The following is a 27,134-nucleotide window of genomic DNA, read 5'->3' on the forward strand; positions in this document are numbered from 1 at the left end:
AGAACTTCACCAACAATTGTTGAGCATAGACTTTATGGCTTTCTGGATCATTAACAACCTAGATCTGAGGTAGCAACCTTAGATCTTACACCAAACTCGAGATGGACCTCATTTATGCCCCAAAACCCCCCACAAATGATAGATCTAGATGTACAAAGGCTCAAACAGAAGATTATTACCTCAAATGAAGGCCCCCAATGATGAATGAACCAATTCTCTACAAAGCCCCTTGCTCCACTCTTCTTGCTCTTCAATTTCCTTCCAAGATTACCTCCTCCAAGGCTCTAATGTCTCACCAAGGAAGGCTCACACGAATTTAGGGTTTCTGGAACTCAAAGGGGAGGTAAAGAGGCTGGGGAAGAAGTGTTATGCTCTTTATATAGGGCTCAACCTCCGAAATTAGGGTTTTCTCCACTCAGCACCAACTCGCCGAGTCCACCCATACTACTCGCCGAGTTGGTCACTTAACACGTGACCAGATTCGCGACCCTACTCGCCGAGTCCACTCGTGGACTCGCCGAGTTGCCATTTCCCACTTACACTTTTAGCCCTTCAACTCTACTTCTGATATTCCAGGATGTTACAATTCTCCCCTACTTAAATTAGCCTTCGTCCTCGAAGCCTGCGGCAATACAACTCCAGAACTACTCTCGCAATGCACCACCTGGAATTAACCAGACTAGGTTCCTCAAAGCACAACCACCGAAACCCCAAAACCCAAATTCCTTCCTGCGGTGTTCTGACCATCGCTTCAAACCGGCCATCTGTCTCATCCTCTGATAACCACTCTTATCAACTGAGTACCACTCCATAATACTCCACTTGCTCCAAAACACTACAATCTCTCGACTCATACGAGTTGGAAATAACCATGAACCACCGGAATTCCCGGTCTGAGCCCAACTTTATCCAATCCATGCTGACAGGATGACACATCCTTCAGCCTCAGAGCAACCCCCATGATTTCTCCACCGCAATCTCATACCCATGCAGAACTGGCTCTAGCATCTTCGGGTTGGAAAAACCCGACACACTGACGACACCTTTAAACATCCCCCAGGATGAATTTCCACCACATACATAAATCCTTGAGCAAAATCAAACTAGAAATCCAAGATTCCATCCTTACATTCCTTCCGAGCCTCTTGGCTCTATACCCTCGGAAATTCCTTCTGTGGCCTCAACAAACATCCAACTCGGATGTGATTCCATACCACAGCCACAGACACACTGCTCATCAACCATGATTGGAACACCTCAATCATAACTCTGCACTACTGCTTTCACCTCCGTGAACTTACACTCCCTCTCGAAGCTACATTCCTTTCCCTTTCTTACCAAGGAAATCCACTTGGCCGCCTTGTCACTACAATAAGTGCCACGGTGCTCACCCAATACTACACCATTCTCTTATAGCATAACCGCTATGCCATGCACCACGCATGCTCTGGATCCGCTCACAAGGACTCTCTAGTCCATGCTCTACCTTCCATTCACCACGATCGATACCCGGGGCCAGACCTTCTGACGCTAACACGCCGCGACATACTCAATCCATTTACTCGTACCGATCTATCAACACATGCAGAGTCTTCAGCATGACTGGACCGCCTTACCAGGCCTTCAGCCAATCTGGTCCACTCTCAGAACCTTCAGCAGTTTTGGACCGCCCTCCAGGGCCTTCAGCCTGTCTGGACCGTTCTCCGAGCCTTCGGCCTGACTGGTACGCCCATCGGCCTTCAGTCTATCCGGACCGCTCAACCAGCATCCAACATCCCGAATTATCCCTCCAGGAAAAACTCTCCCATGCATATTGTTCTAGCCCTCTAGGGGTTCCGAACTCTATCTCCACCCTACATACTCAATCCCGGCCCGATCCCAGGCCTTCCACAATCAATCACCCTTGGTCTGTATCCCGCCCCGCATGCCTGCCACTTACTCATACCAGCCTACGCTCTTGGCTGACAGAACCACTGCTGAATCCCAAGCAGCTAAACAACCTCTCATGCTCATCGATCTTCCGTAGAATTTTCCAATTCTCCCCCACTTAGAGCACTGACTATCAACCACTGGTCGCCATCACCGACCTCCATTATCAACCCTACACAACACAATCCCTTACACGCGATCTGGTTCCCACTAGAACGAGCAACCTTCACAAAATCATATATCAACACAGATCATCTCGGCTCGAAAGAAACCCACCTTCAGCAACCACTCCTTGGACTGCAGATGATACTCGACATTCGGACCAAAAGCCAAATTCCCACTAATAACCCTCATGAAAGATAACCAACGAAATTCCCAACACCAAACCCTTAACCATACCATAACCCTCAAGGAATAACGAATTCAATACTAGAAACCACACAACGAGACTAGCAGATAAATAATACTCCAAAATAATCACAAAATAACAAGACATCAAGGAAGAAACATACCTGCAACTGCATCCGGCACTGCCCTGACCTCTTCTGCTGTAAGCTGAAAAGCACGACCCTAAGCCCTTGGGGGCTCCGCTCCACCCTGACCTCCACCCGTAATCCTCAAAGTGGCCGGTGCTAGATCCTGCACCGGTCCTGGAGCAACCTGTGGACAGTTGACCCTCAAGTGTCCAACCTGATGGCAATGATAACAAATCCTCAAATCCCGAACCGAGCTGTCTGCCGACAATCCCTCGCATAGTGCCCCTCCTTTCCGCACTTGCGGCATGCACCACCGGACCTACAAACTCCGGTGTGACCCTTCCCACACTTCCCACAAGTGTGGTTGCTCTGATCTCTTAATCTCGAATCAACGGTCTTGGACCGTTTCGGCGCCGGCTGCGACTGCACCGGAGCCTGCCTCTGCTCTCGCAACTGTAACTCAATCTCCAAATCACGCCGCCTGGCGGCCTCCTGCAACTCTAACAAGGTCTCGCACCTCTGCGTAGACACAAACTGCCTGATATCCCTCTTGAACATACTCAGATATCGGGTCATTTGAGCTTGCTACGAAGCAAACTCAGGGCAGAACATTTCCCTCTCAGTGAACATCCTGGTGATCTCAGTCACCGACTCCGAACCCTGCTTTAGCTCTAGGAAGTCTTGAGCTAATCTCTCTCTCTCAACCCGCGGCACATAATGAGTGCTAAACATCTCCCGGAACTGATCCAATGAAACCGTAGCCCTCTACGCATCCAAATACGACCCCGTGGTCAATCTCCACCAATCCTTCGCTCCGAGCCTTAACATGTTCAGAGCACACCTCACCCTCTAATCAGCAGGGCATGAACACGTGAAGAAACACCCCTCCACGTCCGACAACCATCTCATAGCAATAATCGGGTCCTAAACCCCCTCAAAGTTAGGAGGCTTCGTATTATCGAAGTCCCGATACTGAAAACCCCGACCAGCTCCTCCCCCTGCCGCTGCTACAGCCGATGTAGCCGTCTCTGTGAGAGTCGCATAGCGCTCATCAAAATACTCAACCATAGTGGTCTTGATCGACCCAAACAGTTCCGGCAACTCAGCCCGGAACAACGCAACAACCTCATCATGCAGGATCTCACGAATCCTAGCATCCAACTCGCATGTGCTCATCTGACTAATAACCTCGGGCGGTACTGACCCACCCAGACCGCCCTTTCCTACTCCCGATCCTGATCCGGATCCACTCCCAGCATGCCTCGAAACCTCCATACTGAAAAAAAAATCACCGCAAGATCTCAGATACTTCCCACTAACCCGGGAACCAACCACCAACCCATACCTAGAGGTCATGGTTTCTTTGATACGCATATGGGTCCTATGCTTTCAGTAGTACGGGGCCATACTACCTTCCACACCTACCCATATTTGTATCAATTATACCACAACACCCTAGTGAAGAACATACATAACAACACTCAACCCTCACTCCTAGAGGAACACTAGAAATCTCCCACAAGGAAACCCTAGGCTAACAGGCATCATAAATCAGGCAACATTATCATGAAATCCTGATGTGCACGAAAGTACCCACTAATTTTAATATTTATAACCTAACAAACTTAGACTAACTATGCACTTATAGGCAGTGTACCTAGTCAGATTATAGTATTGCTTAGGTAAGTCGGGTGTCGATCATAGGGAACGGTGGTGAATTAATTTAAAATATTTGATTATAGGTTACAGGTCACACGAAAATAATAAAGAAGTAGTTTAATAAATTTCAAACGAACAATTAATTAACAACTCTTATTAAACTAACAGGAAAGAAAATCTCTTCAGGTACTTTGGTTTAGATAAATTACACCTTAAAAACATAGACAATTGCATACACAAACTCATTTATTCACACTACTAGAAAAGCAGCCTTTTACGACGCTCATTGTGCGTCGTAAAACGCTCAGACGACGCGCAAATGCGCGTCAAGGAAGGCCTTGTCATAAAGAGAGACGACGCGCATTTACGACGCGCATTTACGATGCGCAATTACGACACGCTTTTACGACACGCAATGCGTATCAAGGAAGGCCCTGTCATAAAGAAAGACGACACGCATTCTCGTGTCGTAACCTTACGACGCGCGTATTAATGACACGCAATGCGTATCAAGAAAGCCCCTGTCAAGAAAGGCCATGTCATAAATGAAGATGACACACATTTTTGCGTATCATAATTTTAAATGTTTAAAAAAAAGTATTATTTACAGATTTACTAATTTTCAAATGAAATAATACATTAAAAATCTCATAATACAAAATAAAATACCATAAATAACAAAGATAATTCATTTCACTAATATGTCAAATACAAATAATTATTCCAATAGTGAGTAAAATTTATAAAAAAATGAACTCAAGAGAATTGAAGCATAATTTATATACAATTGCATTATCTAGCTTACTATGTGCCAACAACTCTCTCTGTGTTTGCTTTTGCTTGAGTCTCGTTTCCTCCAAAGCTTCTAGCCATGCCAAAGTATGATATCTTGGGGTTCATGTCCAAATCAAGTAAAACATTGCTAGCTTAAATTCATCAAATCCTTGGCGTGAAGTCTTAGATAGAAGCTTAACAACAATTAATCTCCAATCCTTCTAGCATACCCTAAAGACCATTATTGGCCATGTACCAGGATCAACCTACCAAAATTGGATAAGTTAAGAATATGCAACAAGATTGGTGTAAAGACATAAATGCCCCTACCTTGTATTCAACAGTAACAATGTTTTGGCAGGAACTGGAATCGAAGAAGAATTGGAATCTGTCACGTGTTTGGTTGGCAGAAGATCCAACTACAAATTTTGATGATAACTAGCATACTACAACGTTAATAGTGGGGTTTAGATTGCGTATTCTTGTATATTTATGGAAATTAGAATTGAAATAACATGAATTTATGGAATCACTGGTAGGATTTTGTGAATCAAATGGAATTCAATTCCAATTCCTGAGGAATCCAACCACCTCAAAAGGTAAGGTATATACAAGAAAACCAAAGGTAATAATATAACAACGTACCTCCTCATATCGCTCATGCACGTACAAGATGATATCCACCTAAATTAATAACCAAAAATATATGCCCAAACTCAAATGAATTACTTTTTTTAAAAATTAGATTAACTAAGAGCTTTCAACCAAAATATAAACAACACAAGTTTGCACACATTACATTACATCATATTTTCATCATCTCATTTTGCTATGCAGTATGCATGTATGGATGGATGGATGTAACTCACGAAATGTCATAAGGCTTGGCTTGTCTCCAACAGGTGGCATTTGCTTGCAGACCATATGGGCAATTGGTAACCTAGCAGAGTTTCATCTAATAGTACACGACTTCTTGCAACTTCATCCATCCATGCACCACCTCTTTTCTCAGTTGGGCGAGAGTATGGGTCAAAGTAAAAATAGGAAATGGGTTAGCATGATAAATCCTTGATACGATAAAATCTGACATCAGCATCACCTAATTTTCTTTAGCCTTGAGAAAGAGATAAAAGTTTGCTTTCAATTGTTATTGACATTCCAAATTTTACTGCTGTAAGAATAGTAGTAAGATTTCAAATGATAATTTTATAATGTACCTGAAACCATGTCTGAGTGCATTTGCAAGCGACCCTAAAGCAGCTGCAGGTTCCCTTCAACCTCTTTTACATAAAGCAGAAGTTGCTATTCCAGCAAATAAGCGCCAAAATACACTGGTCAAAGTTGGGCCTAATGGTTATTATTTCTCTAGTAATACTTTTGTATTTTGTAAAATTCATATGCTTATATACCCAATACATATTTCTCTAGTAATACTTTTGTATTTTGTAATGGTTATTATCCCTCTTTCAAGCAAACACCTTCTGCACCAGTCTTTGCAGCTCTTTCTGAACCTGCAAGGTTTACCAAGTTCTTAGATGACAAAGAAAGAAAATTCAAAAATAAATAAAACAAACAAATAAATAAACATATTAAAGAAATGGTTAAAAAATAATACCAAAGTTAGGCATCATGTTTATCTAATAATGAGATGATCATAAGTAACTAATTAGAATTTGTTTCTTTTTTACTTAATGGACTTAGTGGGACAAGACTTTATCTGGTTAGCTATATATGCATGTTTCTTTTTGACTTAATTTAGAAAGAGGGATCTAATAGGGAAAGTAAAGGAAATTAGGCTTTCCCATTAAGTCCAAACTTTTTTTAAATTATGCTCTTTATGTAACTGTTGCTGAGTTAGAGAAACATCAAAACCCTGCTCGGGGAGACTGAAAGACTCCTTAAGATCCTGAGATATCAAGCACATGTGAGTATTGTTTCCCACTTATTAGTTATTAAGTGAAATAAAATAAGAATAATGTCCAACTTTCTAGTACTCACCCAATAATCGAAATTGTGAATTTGCTCTTTGTCTTCGGTAGCACTTTTGAATAAACCCCCTTTGTATATCTGTCTCATTAAATTTAAGCAATAAGCTATATTCCACATAATAAAGAACTCAAAGATCAGATGATGTTTAACCTGTTGTCTGTATATCTTTTCTTCAACTGTACCACAAGTCATCAAATGGTATACAATAACATCCTTCTTCTGTCCAATATGACATGCTCTATCAACACTTAATTTGATTATCAGTACTGCAATAATTATCAAGAAACAATAATGTCATTGGATTTGATATATAGCATGTTTATGGGATTTATAGAGCTTCTAATAAGAAGTTAGGAACTATTTGTTTTCTTTTCTCATATCATTGGATTTGATATAGCATGTTGCAATCATAAACACATATGCATATGCAGCATCTAATTTTGATTTGAATATATACATATTACAGAAAGAAACAAACTTTGCTTTTAAATGTAAGTAGAGTACTTTATTTTGAATAATCAAAAGATAAAAAATTGATTATTAAAATATTTTCATGAAACTTAAATTTATATATGTGATATAAAGGCATGCCAATTGCCAACAAACCTGTTGTCCAGACTCAAGTTCATCGACTGATTGGACTAATGCAGCAAGCCAGAAAAGATCAGAATACGGATTCCTATTGTTCTCATTGTACTGAAAGTACCCCCAAAAAAGAAAACGCCATTGAAGATACAAAAAACAGATAATGAAATGGTAATATGTGTGGGAGTGGAATAGTGGAAGAAAGATTTACTTTTAAAAGTTGTAAAATGCAATCAACAGCTTCACGAGGGATTTCTTATCTGCTGCTCTAACCAAAGCTACAACATGTGGAATAGCCTGTCAAGACATCACAATCCACAAAATTAAACAAATTCAAGAAATGATTTTGCCTAGATAAATAATATTGTATAAATAATACAAATATATTTGTATTAAAAAGCTGAAATGTCATTTCAATATGTTGCTTGTATCAATATGATTATCAAAACATGTTGTGTTTTTTAAAAAAACTTTGGACATTGTTGACAATACACATCTTACCTCATTGCATTACCTCGAGTACAAAATACGCTGCAAAATCATGAAAGTCATTTGGCCTGAGCATGAAAAGAAAATTAATCTTTAGGAAAGGGTATTTCAGTCAGTAAAACTTTTGAGATTGTTTTGATGTCTATTAAAACTGAGAAAGGATGCAACACTTACTTTGGGAATCCAATTTTCTCATCATCTCTTCGACTTTTATAAAATTTAATTAGATGCAGTAAACCAGCCCAATAAATTTTCTAGAAGAACAATAAAGTAAATGATGCATCAATGACCAATATCAAGAAAATCTAGTAATAATCTTAGAAAGGGTATTTCACTCATTTATACAAACAAGTATATTCCTCGGATGCTGTGCTAGCTAAAGCAAAGTCCGCCTCAATCCGAACACGCCAAAAGGCCTTAACAAGGTAGAAAACGTCATAGTTGCACTTTAATAATTTTCTTACAGAAAACTAAATCATTGTACTTTAAAAGAATTTCTTACTTTGAAAATTCTATAACTGGGTAGATTTTTTTAATGGACAGGTAGAAGAAATAAACAAAAAGTATGTTTATATTTGGTGCACAAGAGGGAAAGAGTACCTGAGAATGACAGGGGACATTACTTAAAGCATTAATAATTGAAAGAAGTTGAGGGAACAACTCTAGTGCCATGATTCATTGTACTTGAGACACAACATCTTTGTCCTTCTCCAATTGATTTATCTGGTTTTTGCGTTTATATAGATTCTCAAAACATTCAAATATAGAAATGTATAAAAATTAAAGAATATAATATACAAGAACATACATACCCACATCTGTACATGTTGATTAAAATGAATCTCAGCAAGATACTCCATTTCGGGATCTGCCCTTAGCCATTGCAAGGGAGGGAATCATTGCTGCTAAATAAATTAAAGTGATAGTCATATAAAAAAGCAGAAAGATCTAGTTGAAGAAATATAAATGTCATGGCATAATACTTTGAACGCATAGTGAGAAACTGGTAAAATAATGCCACTACAAAATAGAGAGGCTGGATCCACGAAGTTCAATTATTTGACCTGAAGTTTGAATGCATTCCCAATTGCTGAGAGTATGGGACTGCATACACCTAAAACACCATGAGGTCTTTGATCCGGTGCAGTTTCCAAGGATAATTTTAGCTAGAATTCATCGCCTCCTCCAACCACCATCCTTCAACGCCTCCTCCGATTTTCATGGACCCGATCTGCTACTCCAGCATCTGAGCGGAGCCCTCAAGTCGATCAAACCACCCAGTGGTATCGAATCTCAAGTGATGCACGTCATAGAGGACTTGAGCTCGAAGAGGACACTGTAAGAACCTCGATATCTTCTTCTCGACCTTCTCCTTCTCCATCTTCTTCTCGACCGTCTCGACGTTCCAACGGCTGGAGATTAAGAATTTTCCAACGAGTTCAAGGCCGTTACGGAGAGCTCTGGAGAGAGTATTGAGTTGCATCTGAAGTTGCGGGGTTAACTCCACGCCGAAGTACTTGATCTGAGATACGAGCTTGGTTGGGTTATTCCTTAAGGATAAATAAAAGGGATTCAGTAGTGGTGGAGGCGGATTAGGGTTTGTAGAGAAAAGGAGAAGGAGAGAGTGGAGGTTATTGGCTGGTGGAGACAATAAATTATCTGGTGAAATTCAAACAGGGTTTGAGATAAACAAAATGGAAAGCACACGAAGGAGAAGGAAGAGAACACATGAAGGAGAAAGAGAATGGGAGACGCAACAGGTGGGGTTTTAATTTTTTAGGGATTTCATTTCCCCCCTTTCTACTAAACGCGCACTCATTAAAATTATAAAACAACACCTATAGTGGACGCGCGCTTAAGATACAACACCCTCCGTGTTTTTAATTTTTTTCTTCCGACATTAATTTAAGGGCACGCAATAATGCGTGACCTAAATCCTTAAATTTTTTGAAGAGATGATACTTTTTTAACGTCACTCTCTTTTGCGTAACATAAATCAACAAGTGTCGTGGTTTGCACGTCGTAAAAGGGTTTTTTTTCTTGTAGTGTCATGTTCACCGATTCCTAAAATGATTAGATTCGCGTTCACTATAACTAATCCTTTAGCAAACAAGTTAATTCAAACAGTGATCAGTTGATTAAACTAACATGCTTCCTAGTGTTCAGTTCGTATCAAGCAAGACTTGTAAATATAGTTAATCAAATTGGTCGTTCAATTAACCTCTTGTTGATGGTCATCAAACAAGGCTCACACGTTAACTTACTTATTCCCAAGTTAATCCTAGTTTCACATTCGTTATTCCTAGACTTATAATCTCGATGGTCATTAAAATCATAAGAGACAAGTAATCAAGCAGATGTTCATACAACTCAATTTACTTAATAATTAACAGAAAATAATTATCGTTAACACGTAAGGATCTTTTAACAAGCTTGGCAAGATAAATTAAACATAAACAAACAATTTAATATAGCAATTAGTCTAATAATCAAGGTTTCATCAAATCATAAACACAAAGTAAAAGGTTTTTACACCCAAATCAAAAACTAAACACATAATAGTATCACAATGGAATGCTAAACGTGGTCACGTTAACAACCCATATGATTACCGACATGTATCCGCTCTCCAATCCTTCCGATCTCCGCTCCTGTTAACTTAACGGCCTTCCGGCCGCCTTCTAGACCCTCAAAACGGCTTAACCGAAGTTAAATATCGACTAAATTAGGTTGGAAGTCGAATCCCCCCTTCTGGTTAGCTGATAATCGTCTTTTATAACCCTTGTAACCGACTTACGTACGCTGGGCATAAGTCGGATTACGCTGGGCGTAGTGAAGATTAATACGCGATGGAGTTATCTGGATGTCAGCCGTTACGCGGGGCGTACACATAGATTACGCTGGGCGTAACTCGTATTTGGCTATTACGCTTGGCGTACAAGTCCATTACGCGGGGCGTAAATGGCTCCTCCAGCATTTTTCCTTTCTTTTAGCCTCTAAGCCCGATTTCCGCTTCAGTCTTTTCTTTTGTGCTCTATCAACAACGAATAGCTGCAAATCATAATTCAAAGCATTATAAGTACTTTTTAGTTCTAAAAGAGAATAATAAAGGCCAAAATATTTAGATATAATGTATAAAAATATATATATAAATACACATATCAAAATACCCCACACTTAGCCTTTGCTAGCCCCCAAGCAAATTTACTTTTATTTTACCAATATCATACTAAACAATCCATTTAAAACTCAGCCATTATGTCAAGACCGCAACGCATGCATTTGTGTCTAAAATTTTCCTAAAGTACCCCCCCCCAACTTTAAATACTCACAATCTTCATAAACACTCGTCCACTTCTTTCGAACAATGCTAATTTTATGCATCCCTCCGAATCCATCCGCAGAAAACCTCCTAACCTCAAGGTATTTTTGGTTGAGCAACCCAAGCATACATAATCTAGAATTACAATTTATGATACCACTATGGAGCTCTTTTGGAATTCTTCACTTCCTTGATAATTTGATCTTTGATTTCTTTGAATTCACCACCTTGTTTGATTTTTTGGTATCTTCAACTTTTTTGAATTTCTTGGAATTTTGATCTTTTGATCTTCACTTTAATTGCTCCAAAATTCTTCAAAATTTTCTTGAAATTCTCTCTTTTTTTTTACATGTACCTCTCTTTTTCACTCAAAAACCTACATGCTTAAGCAGGGGCGCTCAACCTCAACCTTTATTGGTTAACGATAATAATTTTCCTAGATACATTTCTGGTACACGATGTAAACATATTGCATCCCTCAAGCCAAGTGGGGTTATGTTTTTGTTCCATGATTTCACTAAAATAAGGGAGGCCACAAATGCACTATAACGTGTATTTGCTCAACTAAACATTTGAGTTCTCATCGGATCATCTCATACAATATTAGCAAAATTTAAATTATCACTAGATTTTTTAAATTAAACTATTATTTCAATTTTTTTTATAAATTTTTTAAATTTCCTAAATCTAGCAATTTCCAAACTATTATTTCATTTTTTCTTTTAATTTTAATTTACTTTTACCGACCCCCTACCACACACTTATTTCATACAATGCCCTCATTGTATGCTAAAACGAATTAAGAACATAAAAAGGGAGAAAAAGGAACAGACTCCCCTGGGGTAGTTGTGGCGAGATCGAATGGGGCTGTTACAAGTTGCTTCAAATATTGCTGAAAGACTGAAAACTGGAACTGCTGCTTCTGAATTTGCCGAAAAATAAAATCAAGAGTACCGGCTTCGAAAAATGTGGTGCAAAAGAATGCAAACAAATGCAATGTATAGTAACCATGACGTGGGAAAGTGTCGACCACACCGTCTTGTCAAGAATGACATCCTCTTCTCGCGATGAAAAATCCCCCACAACATAGGAAAGTGTCAACCATGTCGTGGCAGCCGGGATGATACTTCTTCCTCGCGTCGAAATAGAACTCTATGGTGTGGGAACAGCTCATCCATATCATAAGAGTCAAAATATCGTAAAAATGCTAATCTTCAAAACAATTGCTAACGAAATCAATATGCACCCCACACTTATGACAAATTGTGGGTCTTGACTATAATCTTCGAACTCTCACACAACTCTCCCTAGCAACAGTCGGACCTAACTGCTGAACTTACTGCCAGCTTTCTAAGGGCAAAAATTCTGCAGAGATCTAAACAACCAAAGAGCATCAACATGGAAAACAAAAGTAAAACACCCTAAATTAAACTTAATTACATACCAAGTAAAAATACTAATACTAAGCAACACAAAAATAAACTAAAAATAACACAAAAATAAAAATAAAAAGGATAACTAAATCACTCATCATCCCCATCATCATGATGCTGTGTCCCAGAAGTACCGGCTCCATCATGTCGTGACTGGAATGGTGGAGGGAAAGGAACCGAGTACTGAAACCCCTAGTGGGCAAAGAATGCGGTCAACACATCCCCATACCACTGCTGTTGTCTGTCCACATGTGCAACATACTCACCAAGGTTCTGAACCCCCATGACAATGTGGTCAATGCGTTGAGCTAGGTAACGCATATCAATCTACGGCTCAGGTCCCTGCTGCGCTCCCCGAGGAGCAGGTCTATGCCGCTAGACCCGTCTCGGCTGTGGCTCGATGGCACCCTTCTCGTCCGCCACATCATCTGGTCGTACCCTCAAGACAACATCTCCGCCCTGCTCAAGTACACGCATCGACTCCAACAACTGAAGGCTCATCGGCCTCATATCATGAAACACCATCGATCTCATGATCTCACGCGTCAACAACTGATATGATCGAGCTAATCGCGTGATAAAATGCCCCCCGGAAATCGGGCTATCCTCCCGAAGTCCCCTGGCCCTCCTACCCAAATATGCGGCTAAGGAAACTGGAAGGTTCAGGTGCCTCCCTGGAGTAACAAGTGCCCATAAGAAATACAAGTCTGTCGAAGGCACTCTCTCAATGTTCTTATGGTGCGTGAGAGATATGGAAATCAAACGGTGAAACAGTCTGTATGTAGTAGACCAAATCATCCTCCCCCGTGCAGTAGATGGCATATATACTCCCCTTGTAATCTCGGCCCAAAAAGTGTTCTCATTATAGTCATCTGGCCGATCCGTGAGACAATCAGCAAGGAATGCCGGGAAATGGACACTCCTCGTCTTATCTGCTATATATATCCCCACTCGAGTCGCGAGCTCTATCACACTGCACTCCCGGCTCACACCCCCCAGTCTGAAGGAAAAGGTTATCCTATCATCGGGTCCCTTCCTAGGGTCATAGGAAACTGTAGCGTAAAACTGTAGCAAAAATTCCCGATAAACAGGCTCCTAGATCCTGAACAATCGTGCCCATCCCTGACATAAAACAAATGCACTCCACTCGCGTCCGAGTGCGTGTATTGCAAAAAATCCTGGATTAGCGCAGCAAGTCCAATCTGGTTCGCCAATTCCCAGTCGAATGATGGTGCTATATCGATCTCCTTGGTGAGCAACAGACTCAAATTGGTGACATATCATGCCCGGATTGCATCATTCAGAGTTTGCGGAAATTGAAAGAACCGGTGATCGGTCACGTCCTCGGGTGGGTTGGTCCTTTGAGTCCTTCGGGTCATAATCTGCACAAATTAAATACCAACAAAACCAAACAAAATATTCCAGCATTAACATATTTAAACCAAAAATAATGATCCTTGGGCATGACTGTACGCTAGGCGTACATCCAGCATACGCTGGGCGTACGTCCAGAATTACGAATTTGTCCCCCTGCTTGTTCTAAAGTCACACAATACACATGTATATCAGCAGGAGTATTCTACAAGATATTCAAAAAAATAAGGTATTTTTTTATATACGCATATATCGAAGAATGCGTAACAATCCCCTGTTGTTCTAAAATCAATACCCATGACAAAGCTTTCAAATTAAGCATATACGCAGGTAGTAAATACTCTAGGGGTCAAACACATGGGGGGGCATATCGAACATACAACTGCGTGGTCCAAGGCAGTAGAAAAAAAACGGGACCACCCTTAAACTTATGTCCAAGAATATGAATCAATTCCCTGTTCGTTCCTTGTCTATTCAAGATTAGCAAACACTACACATGAAAAACTTCATTGGGGCAGTTAAAAAAATGAAGAGTGTATAGGGCGTACGCTAGGCGTCCATCCCTAAACTCAAATTGATGGTCATTGGACAGAATTAAGACCAAATTAGGTCCTAGGGTTTAGTCTATTGATGGAAATCGGTCTATTTAACCTATAATCAAACACACATTTGTGAAATCGGCCCCAATTCAAGAAATATATGAACCCTAGATTTCAAACAAAGGCATAATGCAGCAAATTTCACTGATTCAAACACAAATCAAAGACATAGAGTAACCGAATAACATACCTCTGTCTTGAATTTTACAAGAAAAGAAGAAAAATCGAGATTCTTTGGGAGAGCTTGCCGTCACAGCGAATGCGAAGGAGAGGAGTTTGAAAGAATAACAAAAAAGTCAAAGGGTAAAATGATAAAACCTGGTCGTCGATTTACGCTGGGCATAATGCAAAGTTATGCTGGGCGTAACCCCAACTCCGAGAAAAAGTCATCCGCGATCAATGGTTCATTACGCTTGGCGTAAATTAAAATTACGTTGGGCGTAATCTTAACTGAAATATTTCCTTTTCCCTTTTTTTTTGAAATTCCTTTTTCCAATTAATTAATTTGGGGACTTATAATTATTATTAATTAATTTTTTTTTTCTTTTAATTGCTTCAACAACTGATGACTTTCCGATGAGTGACAAAAAAAATGAGACGTCATGATCACTTGTCTTTGTCGAGATCAAACAACAACGGTTGATTAAAACCCTTGCACGCAAGAAATGGTTTGCGAAAACAACCACTTTCGGGACCCGTTAGAATATTTCATTTGTTTTCTTTGCACCTTTAACTAAAAGCGGAACAAGAAGTGACCTAACTAGTCAAGAACAGCAAGAGCTCGGTCTTCCACTTAACCACCACAATACGCCTTGCTATACTACGCCTCATGGATTGAGTTGGACAAATCAACAAAGTAGTAGGCTAAGCAGGTCTATAATTCCCTAATCGCTTGCATTCTCGAAACCCATGCAAAAAGTAAAGTCAAACAATATGTATGATCCCAAATTCCTACAAATAACAACAAGAACCTTCCCGACAAGTGAAATGATATCAACGAAAATCAAACTAAAAATAAAAACTAACTAAAAACAAATAATGAATAATCAAATAAACTAAATTAATTACGCGTCGTTCCCCGGCAACAACACCAAAAACTTGATGTGCACGAAAGTACCCACTAATTTTAATATTTATAACCTAACAAACTTAGACTAACTATGCACTTATAGGCAGTGTACCTAGTCAGATTACAATATAGCTTAGGTAAGTCGGGTGTCGATCACAGGGAACGGTGGTGAATTAATTTAAAATATTTGATTATAGGTTACAGGTCACACGAAAAGAATAAAGAAGTAATTTAATAAATTTCAAACGAACAATTAATTAACAACTCTCGATAAACTAACAGGAAAACAAATCTCTTCAGGTACTTTGGTTTAGATAAATTACACCTTAAAAACATAGACAATTGCATACACAAACTCATTTATTCATGTTCACCGATTCCTAAAATGATTAGATTCACGTTCACTATAACTAATCCTTTAGCAAACAAATTAATTCAAACAGTGATCAATTGATTAAACTAACATGCTTCCTAGTGTTCAGTTCGTATCAAACAAGACTTGTAAATATAGTTAATCAAATTGGTCGTTCAATTAACCTCTAGTTGATGGTCATCAAACAAGGCTCATACGTTAACTTACTTATTCCCAAGTTAATCCTAGTTTCACATTCGTTATTCCTAGACTTATAATCTCGATGGTCATCAAAATCATAAGAGACAAGTAATCAAACAGATGTTCATACAACTCAATTTACTTAATAATTAACAGCAAATAATTATCGTTAACACGTAAGGATCTTTTAACAAGCTTGGCAAGATAAATTAAACATACACAAACAATTTAATATAGCAACTAGTCTAATAATCAAGGTTTCATTAAATCATAAACACAAAGTAAAAGGTTTTTACACCCAAATCAAAAACTAAACACATAATAGTATCACAATGGAATGCTAAACATGGTCATGTTAACAACCCATATGATTACCGACATGTATCCACTCTCCAATCCTTCCGATCTCCGCTCCCGTTAACTTAACGGCCTTCCGGCCGCCTTCTAAACCCTCAGAACGGCTTAACCGAAGTTAAATATCGACTAAATTAGGTTGGAAGTCGAATCCCCCCTTCTGGTTAGCTGATAATCGTCTTTTATAACCCTTGTAACTGACTTACGTACGCTGGGCGTAGTGAAGATTAATACGCGATGGAGTTATCTGGATGCCAGCCGTTACACGCGGGGCGTACACATAGATTACGCTGGGCGTAACTCGTATTTGCCTATTACGCTTAGCGTACAAGTCCATTACGCGGGGCGTAAATGGCTCCTCCAACATTTTTCCTTTCTTTTAGCCTCTAAGCCCGATTTCCGCTTCAGTCTTTTCTTTTGTGCTCTATCAACAACGAATAGCTGCAAATCATAATTCAAAGCATTATAAGTACTTTTTAGTTCTAAAAGAGAATAATAAAGGCCAAAATATTAAGATATAATGTATAAATATATATATATATATATATATATATATATATATATATATATAAATACACATATCAAATCCTGAAGATCCCTAGCCTAGTACTAGCATGTTGTTCTATCAAAGCTCAAAAACAAATAACATATATGGTATTTTGGGGTTACTTACTAGCTCCAGCTGATCGTACCTCCGCGTCATCCTTTACTTATTTTGAAAACCATTTTAAATTCTCTTTTTGAAAACTCTCCTTTATTTGAGATTGGATTCACACGAATGTTCCTCCAATTCATTCAAACTAAGGCTCTGATACCAACTTGTAACGACCATAAAATTCCAACCAATTTAAACTTTTCAAAAACAGCTCGATTTCATGAAATTATTACAAAAAGGTTTTCAATACAATTATTTCAGAGTCTTCCCAGAATCACATCACAACTCATAATAATGAGGAGCGGTACGATCACGCCTTCGCCTTGCCACGGTCTCCTGAAAAACCTGAAAACATTAAACCACAACTGTAAGCCCGAAAGCTTAGTGAGATATCCCCAAAATACCAACCACATATACCATACACGCATAACATGCCATAACATAACAGAACACAGAACAGCCATGCACTTCGGGTCTACTGTGTGACTGGTCCGCCGCACCGGCCTTCAGTCCACCTAGTCCACCCTCCGAGTCTAACCACATACATTGAGTCTACAGTGTGATTGGTTCGCCTGCACCGGACCTTCAGTCCACCTGGTCCACTCTTTGAGTCTACAGTATGACTGGTCCGCCCGCACTGGGCCTTCAGTCGGCCTGGTCCACTCTCCGAGCCTCGGCACGTCTAGTCCGTCCTCTTGGGGCCTACAGCCTATCCGGACCGCTCGCTGGGCTTTCGGGATAACCGGTCTGCCTTGGGTATGTTGGCCTACAGCACAAAGCAGGTCCCGCCTCAACCCAACCCCAGTTCAACAACCATGTGCACATAAACATTCAATCATATAACATATCACATCCAATCAAACCGATCTAACAGATCACCTAGCATAACATCATCCTAAACAGGATGCCGAACTAACCAGTCATTAGCGTAGCATCATCCTATATACCAGGATACCGACCTTAACCGGGTCTCTAACATATACCATCCTAACTACCAGGATGCAACACAACAAACAAAAACATAGCAACAATACCTGGATCACAATCCGATAAAAGGGTCGGCCTTGGTGCCATAGACCCTGTCGATATAGTGAGGATAACTCACCTCGCAACTGCCGACTGAACAAATAAACCCAAGCTGCTCCGACCACTAATACGATCTCCACCACTGGCCAACCACCAAAACATTGAACTCAAAACAAATGCCACAATTACCAAAATGCCCCTGGAAATCAACTGGTCAACCCTTGGTCAAAGTCAAAGTCAAAGTCAACCCCTGACTGACTCTACTCGCCGAGTCAACCCGATGACTCGCTGAGTCCCCAAGCACAGAACTTCCCCAATCCGCGACTCAACTCGCCGAGTCACCCCGAGACTCGCCGAGTCCAATAACTCTGAGTCCTTTCACACTCGACTCACCGATTCATTCCTTGACTCACCGATTCACAGCTCAACCAGAAGAAAGGTTAGGACCTCACGACCAGACTCGCCGAGTCCAAGAACAGACTCACCGAGTGCAAGGCTATCTGTAACCAACTCACCGAGTTGTTCTTCCAACTCGCCGAGTTCCTGCCCATATTCATCCAACTCGCCGAGTTGTTCTTCCAACTCGTCGAGTTCCAGCCTATCTTCAAGCAACTCGGCGAGTACACCCTTGTGACTTGCTGAGTACCCCTAGATCTGAAACCATACAGAGGCTTTCCAAGCCATGCAGAAGCTCTAAACCATAGATCAACTCTTTTACAAGCCATCCATCACGTAAAATGGCAAACTTTACGTGGATCCAAAGAGATCTAGGCATTTTACACGCTAGGGCTAGGGTTTGGGACAAAAGAACTTCACCAACAACTCTTGAGCATAGACTTTATGGCTTTCTGGATCATTAACAACCTAGATCTGAGGTAGCAACCTCAGATCTTACACCAAACTCTAGATTGACCTCATTTATGCACCAAAACCCCCCACAAATGATAGATCTAGATGTACAAAGGCTCAAACAGAATATTATTACCTCAAATGAAGGCCCCCACTGATAAATGAACCAATTCTCTGCAAAGCCCCTTGCTCCATTCTTCTTGCTCTTCAATTTCCTTCCGAGATTACCTCCTCCAAGGCTCTAATCTCTCACCAAGGAAGGCTCACACGAATTTAGGGTTTCTGGAACTCAAAGGGGAGGTAAAGAGGCTGGGGAAGAAGTGTTATGCTCTTTATATAGAGCTCAACCTCCGAAATTAGGGTTTTCTCCACTCAGCACCAACTCGCCGAGTCCACCCATGCTACTCGCCGAGTTGGTCACTTAACACGCGACCAGAGTCGCGACCCTACTCGCCGAGTCCACTCGTGGACTCGCTGAGTTTCCCTTTCCCACTTACACTTTCAGCCCTTCAACTCTACTTTTGATATTCCGGGATGTTACAACAATCATGAGAAAATGCGACGCTCTCAAGCAGATGATGAAGAACTTCTTGAAGATGTGAATGGATATTACCTATGCGAGTTTGATGGACATGATTTCGAGTATACGGACGTTTGGAATCTGGTAAAAGATAAAGCTTTTTTCATGTAGATGAGTATTTTATTTCCACTGTTTTATCTAATGTTTGTTAGTCGTAAGAAACCTTATTTTTATGTAGACGACTCTATTGTAATGTATTCATGTTATTTGTAATGTTTATTTTGTTTGAATGTATGGTTTCGTAACATTTGTTGGTGAATTATGTTTAAAAAATATAAAAGATAATTACAAGATTACATACTACCAGAAGTGACACGATTACATACTAGAAACAAGTATTTAATATTAATATATATACAAAGTTCCTAATATCAACTTATATAGTATCCCAAATAACATTTTCCATCTTATTTCTGTAGAGAAATGCAGCTTCTCTACATGTCCTTGAAATCGCCACTGGTACCCCAGAAACAATCATTTCCATAAACATGCATACAAATACTCCACAATCCCCTCTTTCAAGACTATATTCTTGTTGTGGGGCGTCTATAACATCAACAAACTCGACCTTTTCTTTGTCTCTGTGTCCAATGGGGAAATGGCTCCAGTAATCAATGGTATCCAACTCTGAGATAATACTATCTACAAAACTTTTGAATTCTCCATTAGTGTTGTACGTTGATAAGTAACCCGCAACTCGTGTTGAATCAAAAATTTCTACTTTCCAGGTATCTAAATGTAGAACCGCCAAAAACCAATGGGCATGCACAACATTTATTACAAATATAACCTGCAAAAAAATATATAAATTAAATACTAGTAATTTCAGTAATATTATATATATATATATATATATATATATATATATATATATATATATATAATAATAATAATTATTAAACTTAACTAACCGTATCCACATACTTCCAAATTGATTTTCCGGGTTCCAAATTGATTCCTTGAGGATATAGAGTCCACCGAGCGTTCGTCGGCCGCCTTTCCATCAATAGGGATCTCCATATAGCAATACGTTGTACATTTTAATATAAAAATGTTAGAATTATTTATATAGATTTTTGTCTAAAAAATAGTTAAAATTTTAATTAAAGGAATCTTACCGTAGAAACTAACCACCCTTTGTCACTAATAGAAAGTAACCTCGCCCAAAAATCCATATCTAGTGGGAGGATATGCAACCTATGTTTAGTGATCAGTTTGGGAGAGATTAAACTCCATTCTTGCCAAAAACTCATCGGACTAGTAGTATAAATACTGTCCAACAAGAGATTGTTTGAAGGAACGTCACTACTCTCTGCATTGACAATGTCCTCATTTGTTTTTTTAGGACTCTCCTCTATTTTTTTCTTCCTTGTCTTGCTGATTTTCTTTACTTTTGGTGTCGATTGCACCTAAAAAATCAACATGTTTAATCATTATCAATAATGTAGTATTTTTTAAAAATACCAAGTTTAAGATATGAGTTTTTTACCACTGTGAACGGAGTAAGCTGATACCATGCTGGATCCCTCTTTCGTTGCGGCCTACCAATAGGAGTCACTATTTTTGTGCCATGTTCACCCAAGTCTGGTGACGGCTCTGTAGGTGTAGGCGCAACTTTCTCCTCTAAACCAGCATAGTCGAATTGCGTATCATGGCAATATGCTTCTTCACCCTCTTCGTTTATCATCTCCTCCTCTTCTTCCTCTTCCTCCTCATCCTCTACAAACCGTTTGTTTGGCTCATCTTTTTCTTCTAATACACGGTCTACTTTAGATGATAATTCAGCCACGACACCTAGTAGACACTTCACTAATGCCTTTGTGCTACTCTTCTTCTTCTTTACCACCCTCATTTCTATTTCAGGCTGTTGCGAGGAAGAAGTATTTGTGGTAGATTCAGTCGAACATGTATCCGACTTGTACATACTACTACGAGGAGGTGACTGAACAACAGGTGGACTATTTCGGACCGGACTATGTTGCGGTGGAGGAGACTGTTGCGGTGGAGGAGACTCTTCATGGTTAAGAGTCCAATTCACGTATCGAACATAAAAGGGCAACATCGGCTCCGTCTCGTTTGCCACCACTTGAATAGGTTGGTTGTTAGGCTGCAAAAATTTAAAATTAAAATCAAATTGTTACTTTAAAATGAAAATTCGTGGAATTTGTAAGTATAAATAATCCTTAATATAAAAAGCATACCACAGACACGTTGATTATTCTACAACAGTTCTCCTAAGATAACGTTGATTACTTCTCCAACACCTCATCCTTGGCAATTCTGTCGGGATGCGTACATAAAATTTGGTTGCCTCGGGGAACGTCTCCAAAATCCAGATCTATAGAAAGAAGTTGAATGTTATTATCGTATAAAAACAAAACAATGATAAGTAATTAAATTTATTAGAAAATAACCTTAAATGGCAGCATAATACCAGGAACGGTATACTTGTGTACTTTCTTGGATTCGGGATTGGCCTCCTTGAATTGTCTAAATTCTACTATTTTTTTAAACATTCCACGCATCATCCGCGAAGTATACCTCCAAAGATACGTACCCCATGCAAACCTGCAATATGAATATTATACTTATTATTATTATTATTATTATTATTATTATTATTATTATTATTATTATTATTATTATTATTATTATTATTATTATTATTGTATTCTATTAATACACAATATTTAAATATAATACTTGTTCCAATCATCTCTATTATCGGCAAGATTGTATATTGCAGCGGGAATGCACGTTTTTATGTCGCGTCCGTGGAGTCCCTTCAACACAAACACTAGCTGGATAAGCATCACATCATCTTCATCTTCAACTTCCAAATATTTAGGAGACATAATGAAGTCTTCCAAATCTTTCAACCACAAACGTGCATCAGAAATGTCTGGGAACAAACGAGCACGAAGACTTGAATTTGACCGGCCTTTTTCGTCGTAGAGTAAATCCACATAATGACCAACTTTTAGACCACAAATGGGAATATATTCTGTTTCACCAAATTCCAAATGTCTCCCTTCTATATCAAATAAAAACCTCCCCATTTCAAATACTTCTTGTGTCCTTACTTCGTGCAACATCATCAGATGCACATGTAACGGATCACCATGTGGGATATGCATCCCTAAAAATATTCCAAACGGCAAAGCTTCGAATAATTGTCGTTGTGATTGTGTTAGCCGCGGAAAATACTTATTAATGATGGTACCCACCACACCTTTTAAAGTTAAATCAGCTTTTTGATTGATGTCTAAGTGCTGCAAAACATAGTATTTAAATTTAATTTCATATAACAGAAAGATAAAAAAAAATTTACAAAATCACTTTTAAGGTCATTCCGCGGAGGCAGGTCATTCCGCGGAGAAGACTCTGCGGATAGACCTCCACCCTCCGCGGAGCCTCTTTTCTATATTTCGTGGAGCATTGGTTCACTCCGCGGAGGCTATAGGTCATTACGCTGAGAAGCCTCTGCGGATAGACCTCCACCCTCTGCGGAGCCTCTTTTCTATATTTCGTGGAGCATTGGTTCACTCCGCGGGGGGTCCTCCGCGGACTGATATAAACCTCCGCGGAATGGATCTTCCCCACCGCGGAATGGATCTTCCCACCGTCAAACCCTAAACCCCTTATTTTTCAGTTCTTATCAAATTTTTTTGAGAATTCAATTTAATCTAACCGGTTTTCAACAATTTCGTAACATTACATTAATCAAAATAAGGGAAAGTGACAATTACCCGGGAGCCTAAACCATCGCTCAAAATATTGGGGAGATTCTCCTCCATTTCTACTGCCGGAAGTCGATCTTGGTCGCCGGTTTCGTCGTCGTCGTCAGTCGCGGGAGTGCTGTCGGAGAAGCCGGTGGAGAGTCGATGCGGAGACTCGTCTTCGTAAACGAGAAATGGGGGACCAAAGAGGAGGGTCCGGTTTTGTGGAAAAGATGAATGTGAAATACCAAAAATGTCCCTCTCCGCGGAGGTAAATTACAAAAATACCCCTCTCCGCGGAGGTCCGTAGAGGGCCCTCCGCGGAATTCATCTCTATAGCTGGAAAAAAAAAATTTGTGACTAAATTTTTAAATTTCCCCCATTTTTTGTCTATAGCCGGTATTTTCTCATCAATAAAAATATGATAATACAATAAACAAAACAATAAAATGACATTATTATTTTTTGTGTTTAATCCATAACATAAAACTCAGAGCATGTTCAAAAATTTGTTTCATTAAGACAAGAGTTTGACATCTTAAAATCTTTGGTTTTTATATAGAAGCCTCCTCTATCATAATTACGTCAAAGCAAACAACATGTGGTAATGAACAATCTAACTTTGTCTTTAATTTTCCTATTATTATTCTTATAAATTCGAATTGAAAGAAATCAAGTTCTCAATATGTAAGTATTAAGACCAAGTTTGGTCCACACGTTTTTTTGAACAATTGAGAGATAGTTTCTCACTCGAACTAAAATGTAGGGTCAAGAATACATACATAAATACACGTAGAAACACACACTTGTGTGCGAATAATCGGTGGAACTTATGAGTAAAAATTAAACTATCGTTTCCTATCTCCGAAAGAAAAGAATAAAGAGAAATGGGAGAAAAGTCTTATGTGAAGCTTACGAAGGAGCAAGAAGCATCGCTACAAGATGTCACACCCGGGGAGCTCAATCAACCAATTGACATTCATGAGGTTTTCAAATTTATTACCAAAAACAATGTGCATGTAAATTAATGTTGTATGTGTATATGCATGCACGCACATGTGTTTTATGTATTGATTCACATTGCCTTTGGCGGGTTTTGATTTTATGATAAAATTTCGGATTCTTAATAACCGAATTACTAATGTTAGTATCTTTTGATAGTTGCAAGCTCGTAGATGCCCAGAATGTGGGCAAGCCCTACCATCAACATATGAGCCACCTGCCGATGAAGATTGGTCTACGGGAATATTTAGTTGTGCCGATGATTCCGAAAGTTGTAAGTTTTGATATTTTGTTTTAAATGCTATCTATTTATACATTATACATAAACTATAAACCTATATACATGTTCATTTCTTTAAATACTTGAATGGTTTTTTTTAGGCGTGACGGGGTTGTTTTGTCCATGTATGTTGTTTGGGCGCAACGTAGAGAGCCTCAATGAAGAGATTCCCGCAAACAATGCATGTATGTGTCATGCGTTATGTGTAGAAGGTGGCATGGTTTTAGCGACAGTTATTGCATTGGTCCCGGGAATAGATCCAAGTACGTCGTGTCTCATTACTGAGGGCCTTCTCTTCGCTTGGTGGATGTGTGGTATTTATACTGGCATGGCACGACAGTCACTTCAACGTAAATATCACCTAAGGGTATTGCATAAAATTTTCTTTCATCATTGATCCAACACGTGTATATATAAGCACTCCATAACTCAAAGTACTTGAGAATTAGTTAATTATGGTTAAGATTTTTGTGCAGGATTCTCCTTGTGACCCTTGTGGGGTACATTGTTGTTTGCATTGGTGTGCGTTATGTCAAGAGCACCGTGAGATGAAGTTGCATTTAGCTGAGAATGTCGAAGAGACACTTATGAGTCCACCTCGCATTCAAGAAATGAAAACCATTCAGGAAGAAAACACAAAAGACGTTGAGTCTGCTTCTTCATCTTCATCCTATTCCTCCTCCACTCGACAAGAAAGTGAAGATAGTAAGAATACGGAGCTTCAAGTTGTGGAAAGTTGAGTATTTCACATTGAGAAATAGAAAAAAAAAAGAATGAAACATTAATGATTTTGTTTACTTAATTGTAATAGAAAAGGATGAGTTATTTATATAGTGTTGAGAAAAATAATGTAATTTTTATAAAAGGCAAATGGAATGGACGATTATGGTACATGAGGGCCCCGTCCATTGGTTTATGGTGCCGAGGGCGACATTAATAACAATGTCCATTTTTAACCCTCATATACACAAATGACAAAACACACATAAGGATCTTAGAATCCTATTTTCAAACATTAAAAAAATCCGAGCCTTTTATGTGCAAACAACCAAATCATAAAATGTTTAAAAGATTTAATATGAAGCCTAACACCTAAGCAAGCTAATATGTATTTAAAAAACTACAACCTCTTTACTATCATTTTATAAAATAAATTTTCATTGTAATTTTTGAATTTAACCTAAACGAAAAAAGCAATCTAGTTATTTTCTAAACAAATTTGTGAATATAATCATCTATCAACACTCACACACATATACACGAGTGTGAGAGAGAGGCCTTATAGTAGCTGGTGTGATTCCACACTTCAGAAGATGGTAGTGGTGGACCTAAAAGTCAATGAGTTGCAGTAAAAATTTCACAAATATGTTACAATGCTTTAAGATCAAGATCCCAACAAAATTAAAATAACTAAATATAATTCATTATTTTCAAATTTCAGCAAAACCTATTCTAACAAAATACCTTAAAACTAATACACGAATAGAATAGATCCAACATAAGCAAAGGGGTAAGGATTTCTACGTGTCAAGAGACACATAAAAGTAAAAAACCATTTTGATCAAAAATAGATTAAGAAAATCTCAAATTTTAACAACACATATACACTCTTTGCTAACCTTCAGATCATCCATATTAAAAACTACAGGAGCTCAAGATAAACTTTACCATCAAACCCACCTAAGCGAAAAATCGTCCAGATCACTCTCTATTACCTGAAACTCAAAAATTTAAAGAGAATAACTTCCTCGGGCACTTTATATTCAGCATCTAGTAAGTTTTATGTGTCGTTTAGTATCCTGATACTCGTCTCCTTGTCTTCTCCTAATCCATTCGTCTTCTTCAAGTAGGTGTACGATTTAATTTGTTGAGCGGCTTGGCGGCTTCCTGCTTTCAAATTTAGGTTGACGCCTACCTTTTTCAATGGACTGGACTTTGTTGTCAGACGTATGGATCGTTTTGTTGGCCCAAATTGAAGATATCCATAACATCTTCCATAAAATTGATGCCCCCATAACTGTTGCTGCCCTGTAGCCCAGCTCGCCCTTGGTACAGGACAAAGGTTTTTAGAAGGGCAGTGATTAGTACACAACAATTTTTCTCCATACATGTTAGATGCCATTTTATGCATCTTATAGGGTAGTATTTATCATCATTTTAGCATCATATTTTGTACATTTGCATGTCATTTATTTAAATAATGTTCAACTCATGTATTTTGTTAGAATTCACATACTGCTCATGTTTTTATGTCAATTTCAGATAGTTCGAATGGAGCAGTGCTTTGGGAGCAGTTGGATGCACATTTGGAACATAAAGTGGAGCTTGGAACTTATGGAGTATGTTGAGGAATGATTGCAAGATGTTTTGGTCAAGAAACATTCGATCGAATTGATCACACGAAGATAGAATCTGCAA

At 39.0% G+C, this 27,134-nt stretch overlaps 1 protein-coding gene across 1 annotated transcript; it reads left to right on the forward strand.

Moving 5' to 3' along the window:
• Nucleotides 1–24,321: 24,321 nt before the first annotated feature.
• On the forward strand, nucleotides 24,322–25,581 carry LOC111895542 (cell number regulator 6). The gene is made up of 4 exons (XM_023891627.2): nucleotides 24,322–24,420; nucleotides 24,596–24,710; nucleotides 24,818–25,083; nucleotides 25,193–25,581. The coding sequence occupies exons 1-4, from the start codon at nucleotides 24,322–24,324 to the stop codon at nucleotides 25,454–25,456; spliced, it is 744 nt and encodes a 247-aa protein (XP_023747395.1). The 3' UTR covers nucleotides 25,457–25,581.
• The last annotated feature ends 1,553 nt before the right edge of the window (nucleotides 25,582–27,134 follow it).

The sequence above is a fragment of the Lactuca sativa genome, chromosome 3 (genome assembly GCF_002870075.4).
Source record: "Lactuca sativa cultivar Salinas chromosome 3, Lsat_Salinas_v11, whole genome shotgun sequence".
NCBI classification, from domain to species: domain Eukaryota; kingdom Viridiplantae; phylum Streptophyta; class Magnoliopsida; order Asterales; family Asteraceae; genus Lactuca; species Lactuca sativa.

Bases quoted from the DNA above. Each gene is read 5' to 3' on its own strand.
- LOC111895542 (XM_023891627.2), top strand. From the start codon at position 24,322: ATGGGAGAAAAGTCTTATGTGAAGCTTACGAAGGAGCAAGAAGCATCG. The intron at 24,711-24,817 runs GTAAGTTTTGAT...GGTTTTTTTTAG, and splicing joins TGCCGATGATTCCGAAAGTT to GCGTGACGGGGTTGTTTTGT. The intron at 25,084-25,192 runs GTATTGCATAAA...ATTTTTGTGCAG, and splicing joins AACGTAAATATCACCTAAGG to GATTCTCCTTGTGACCCTTG.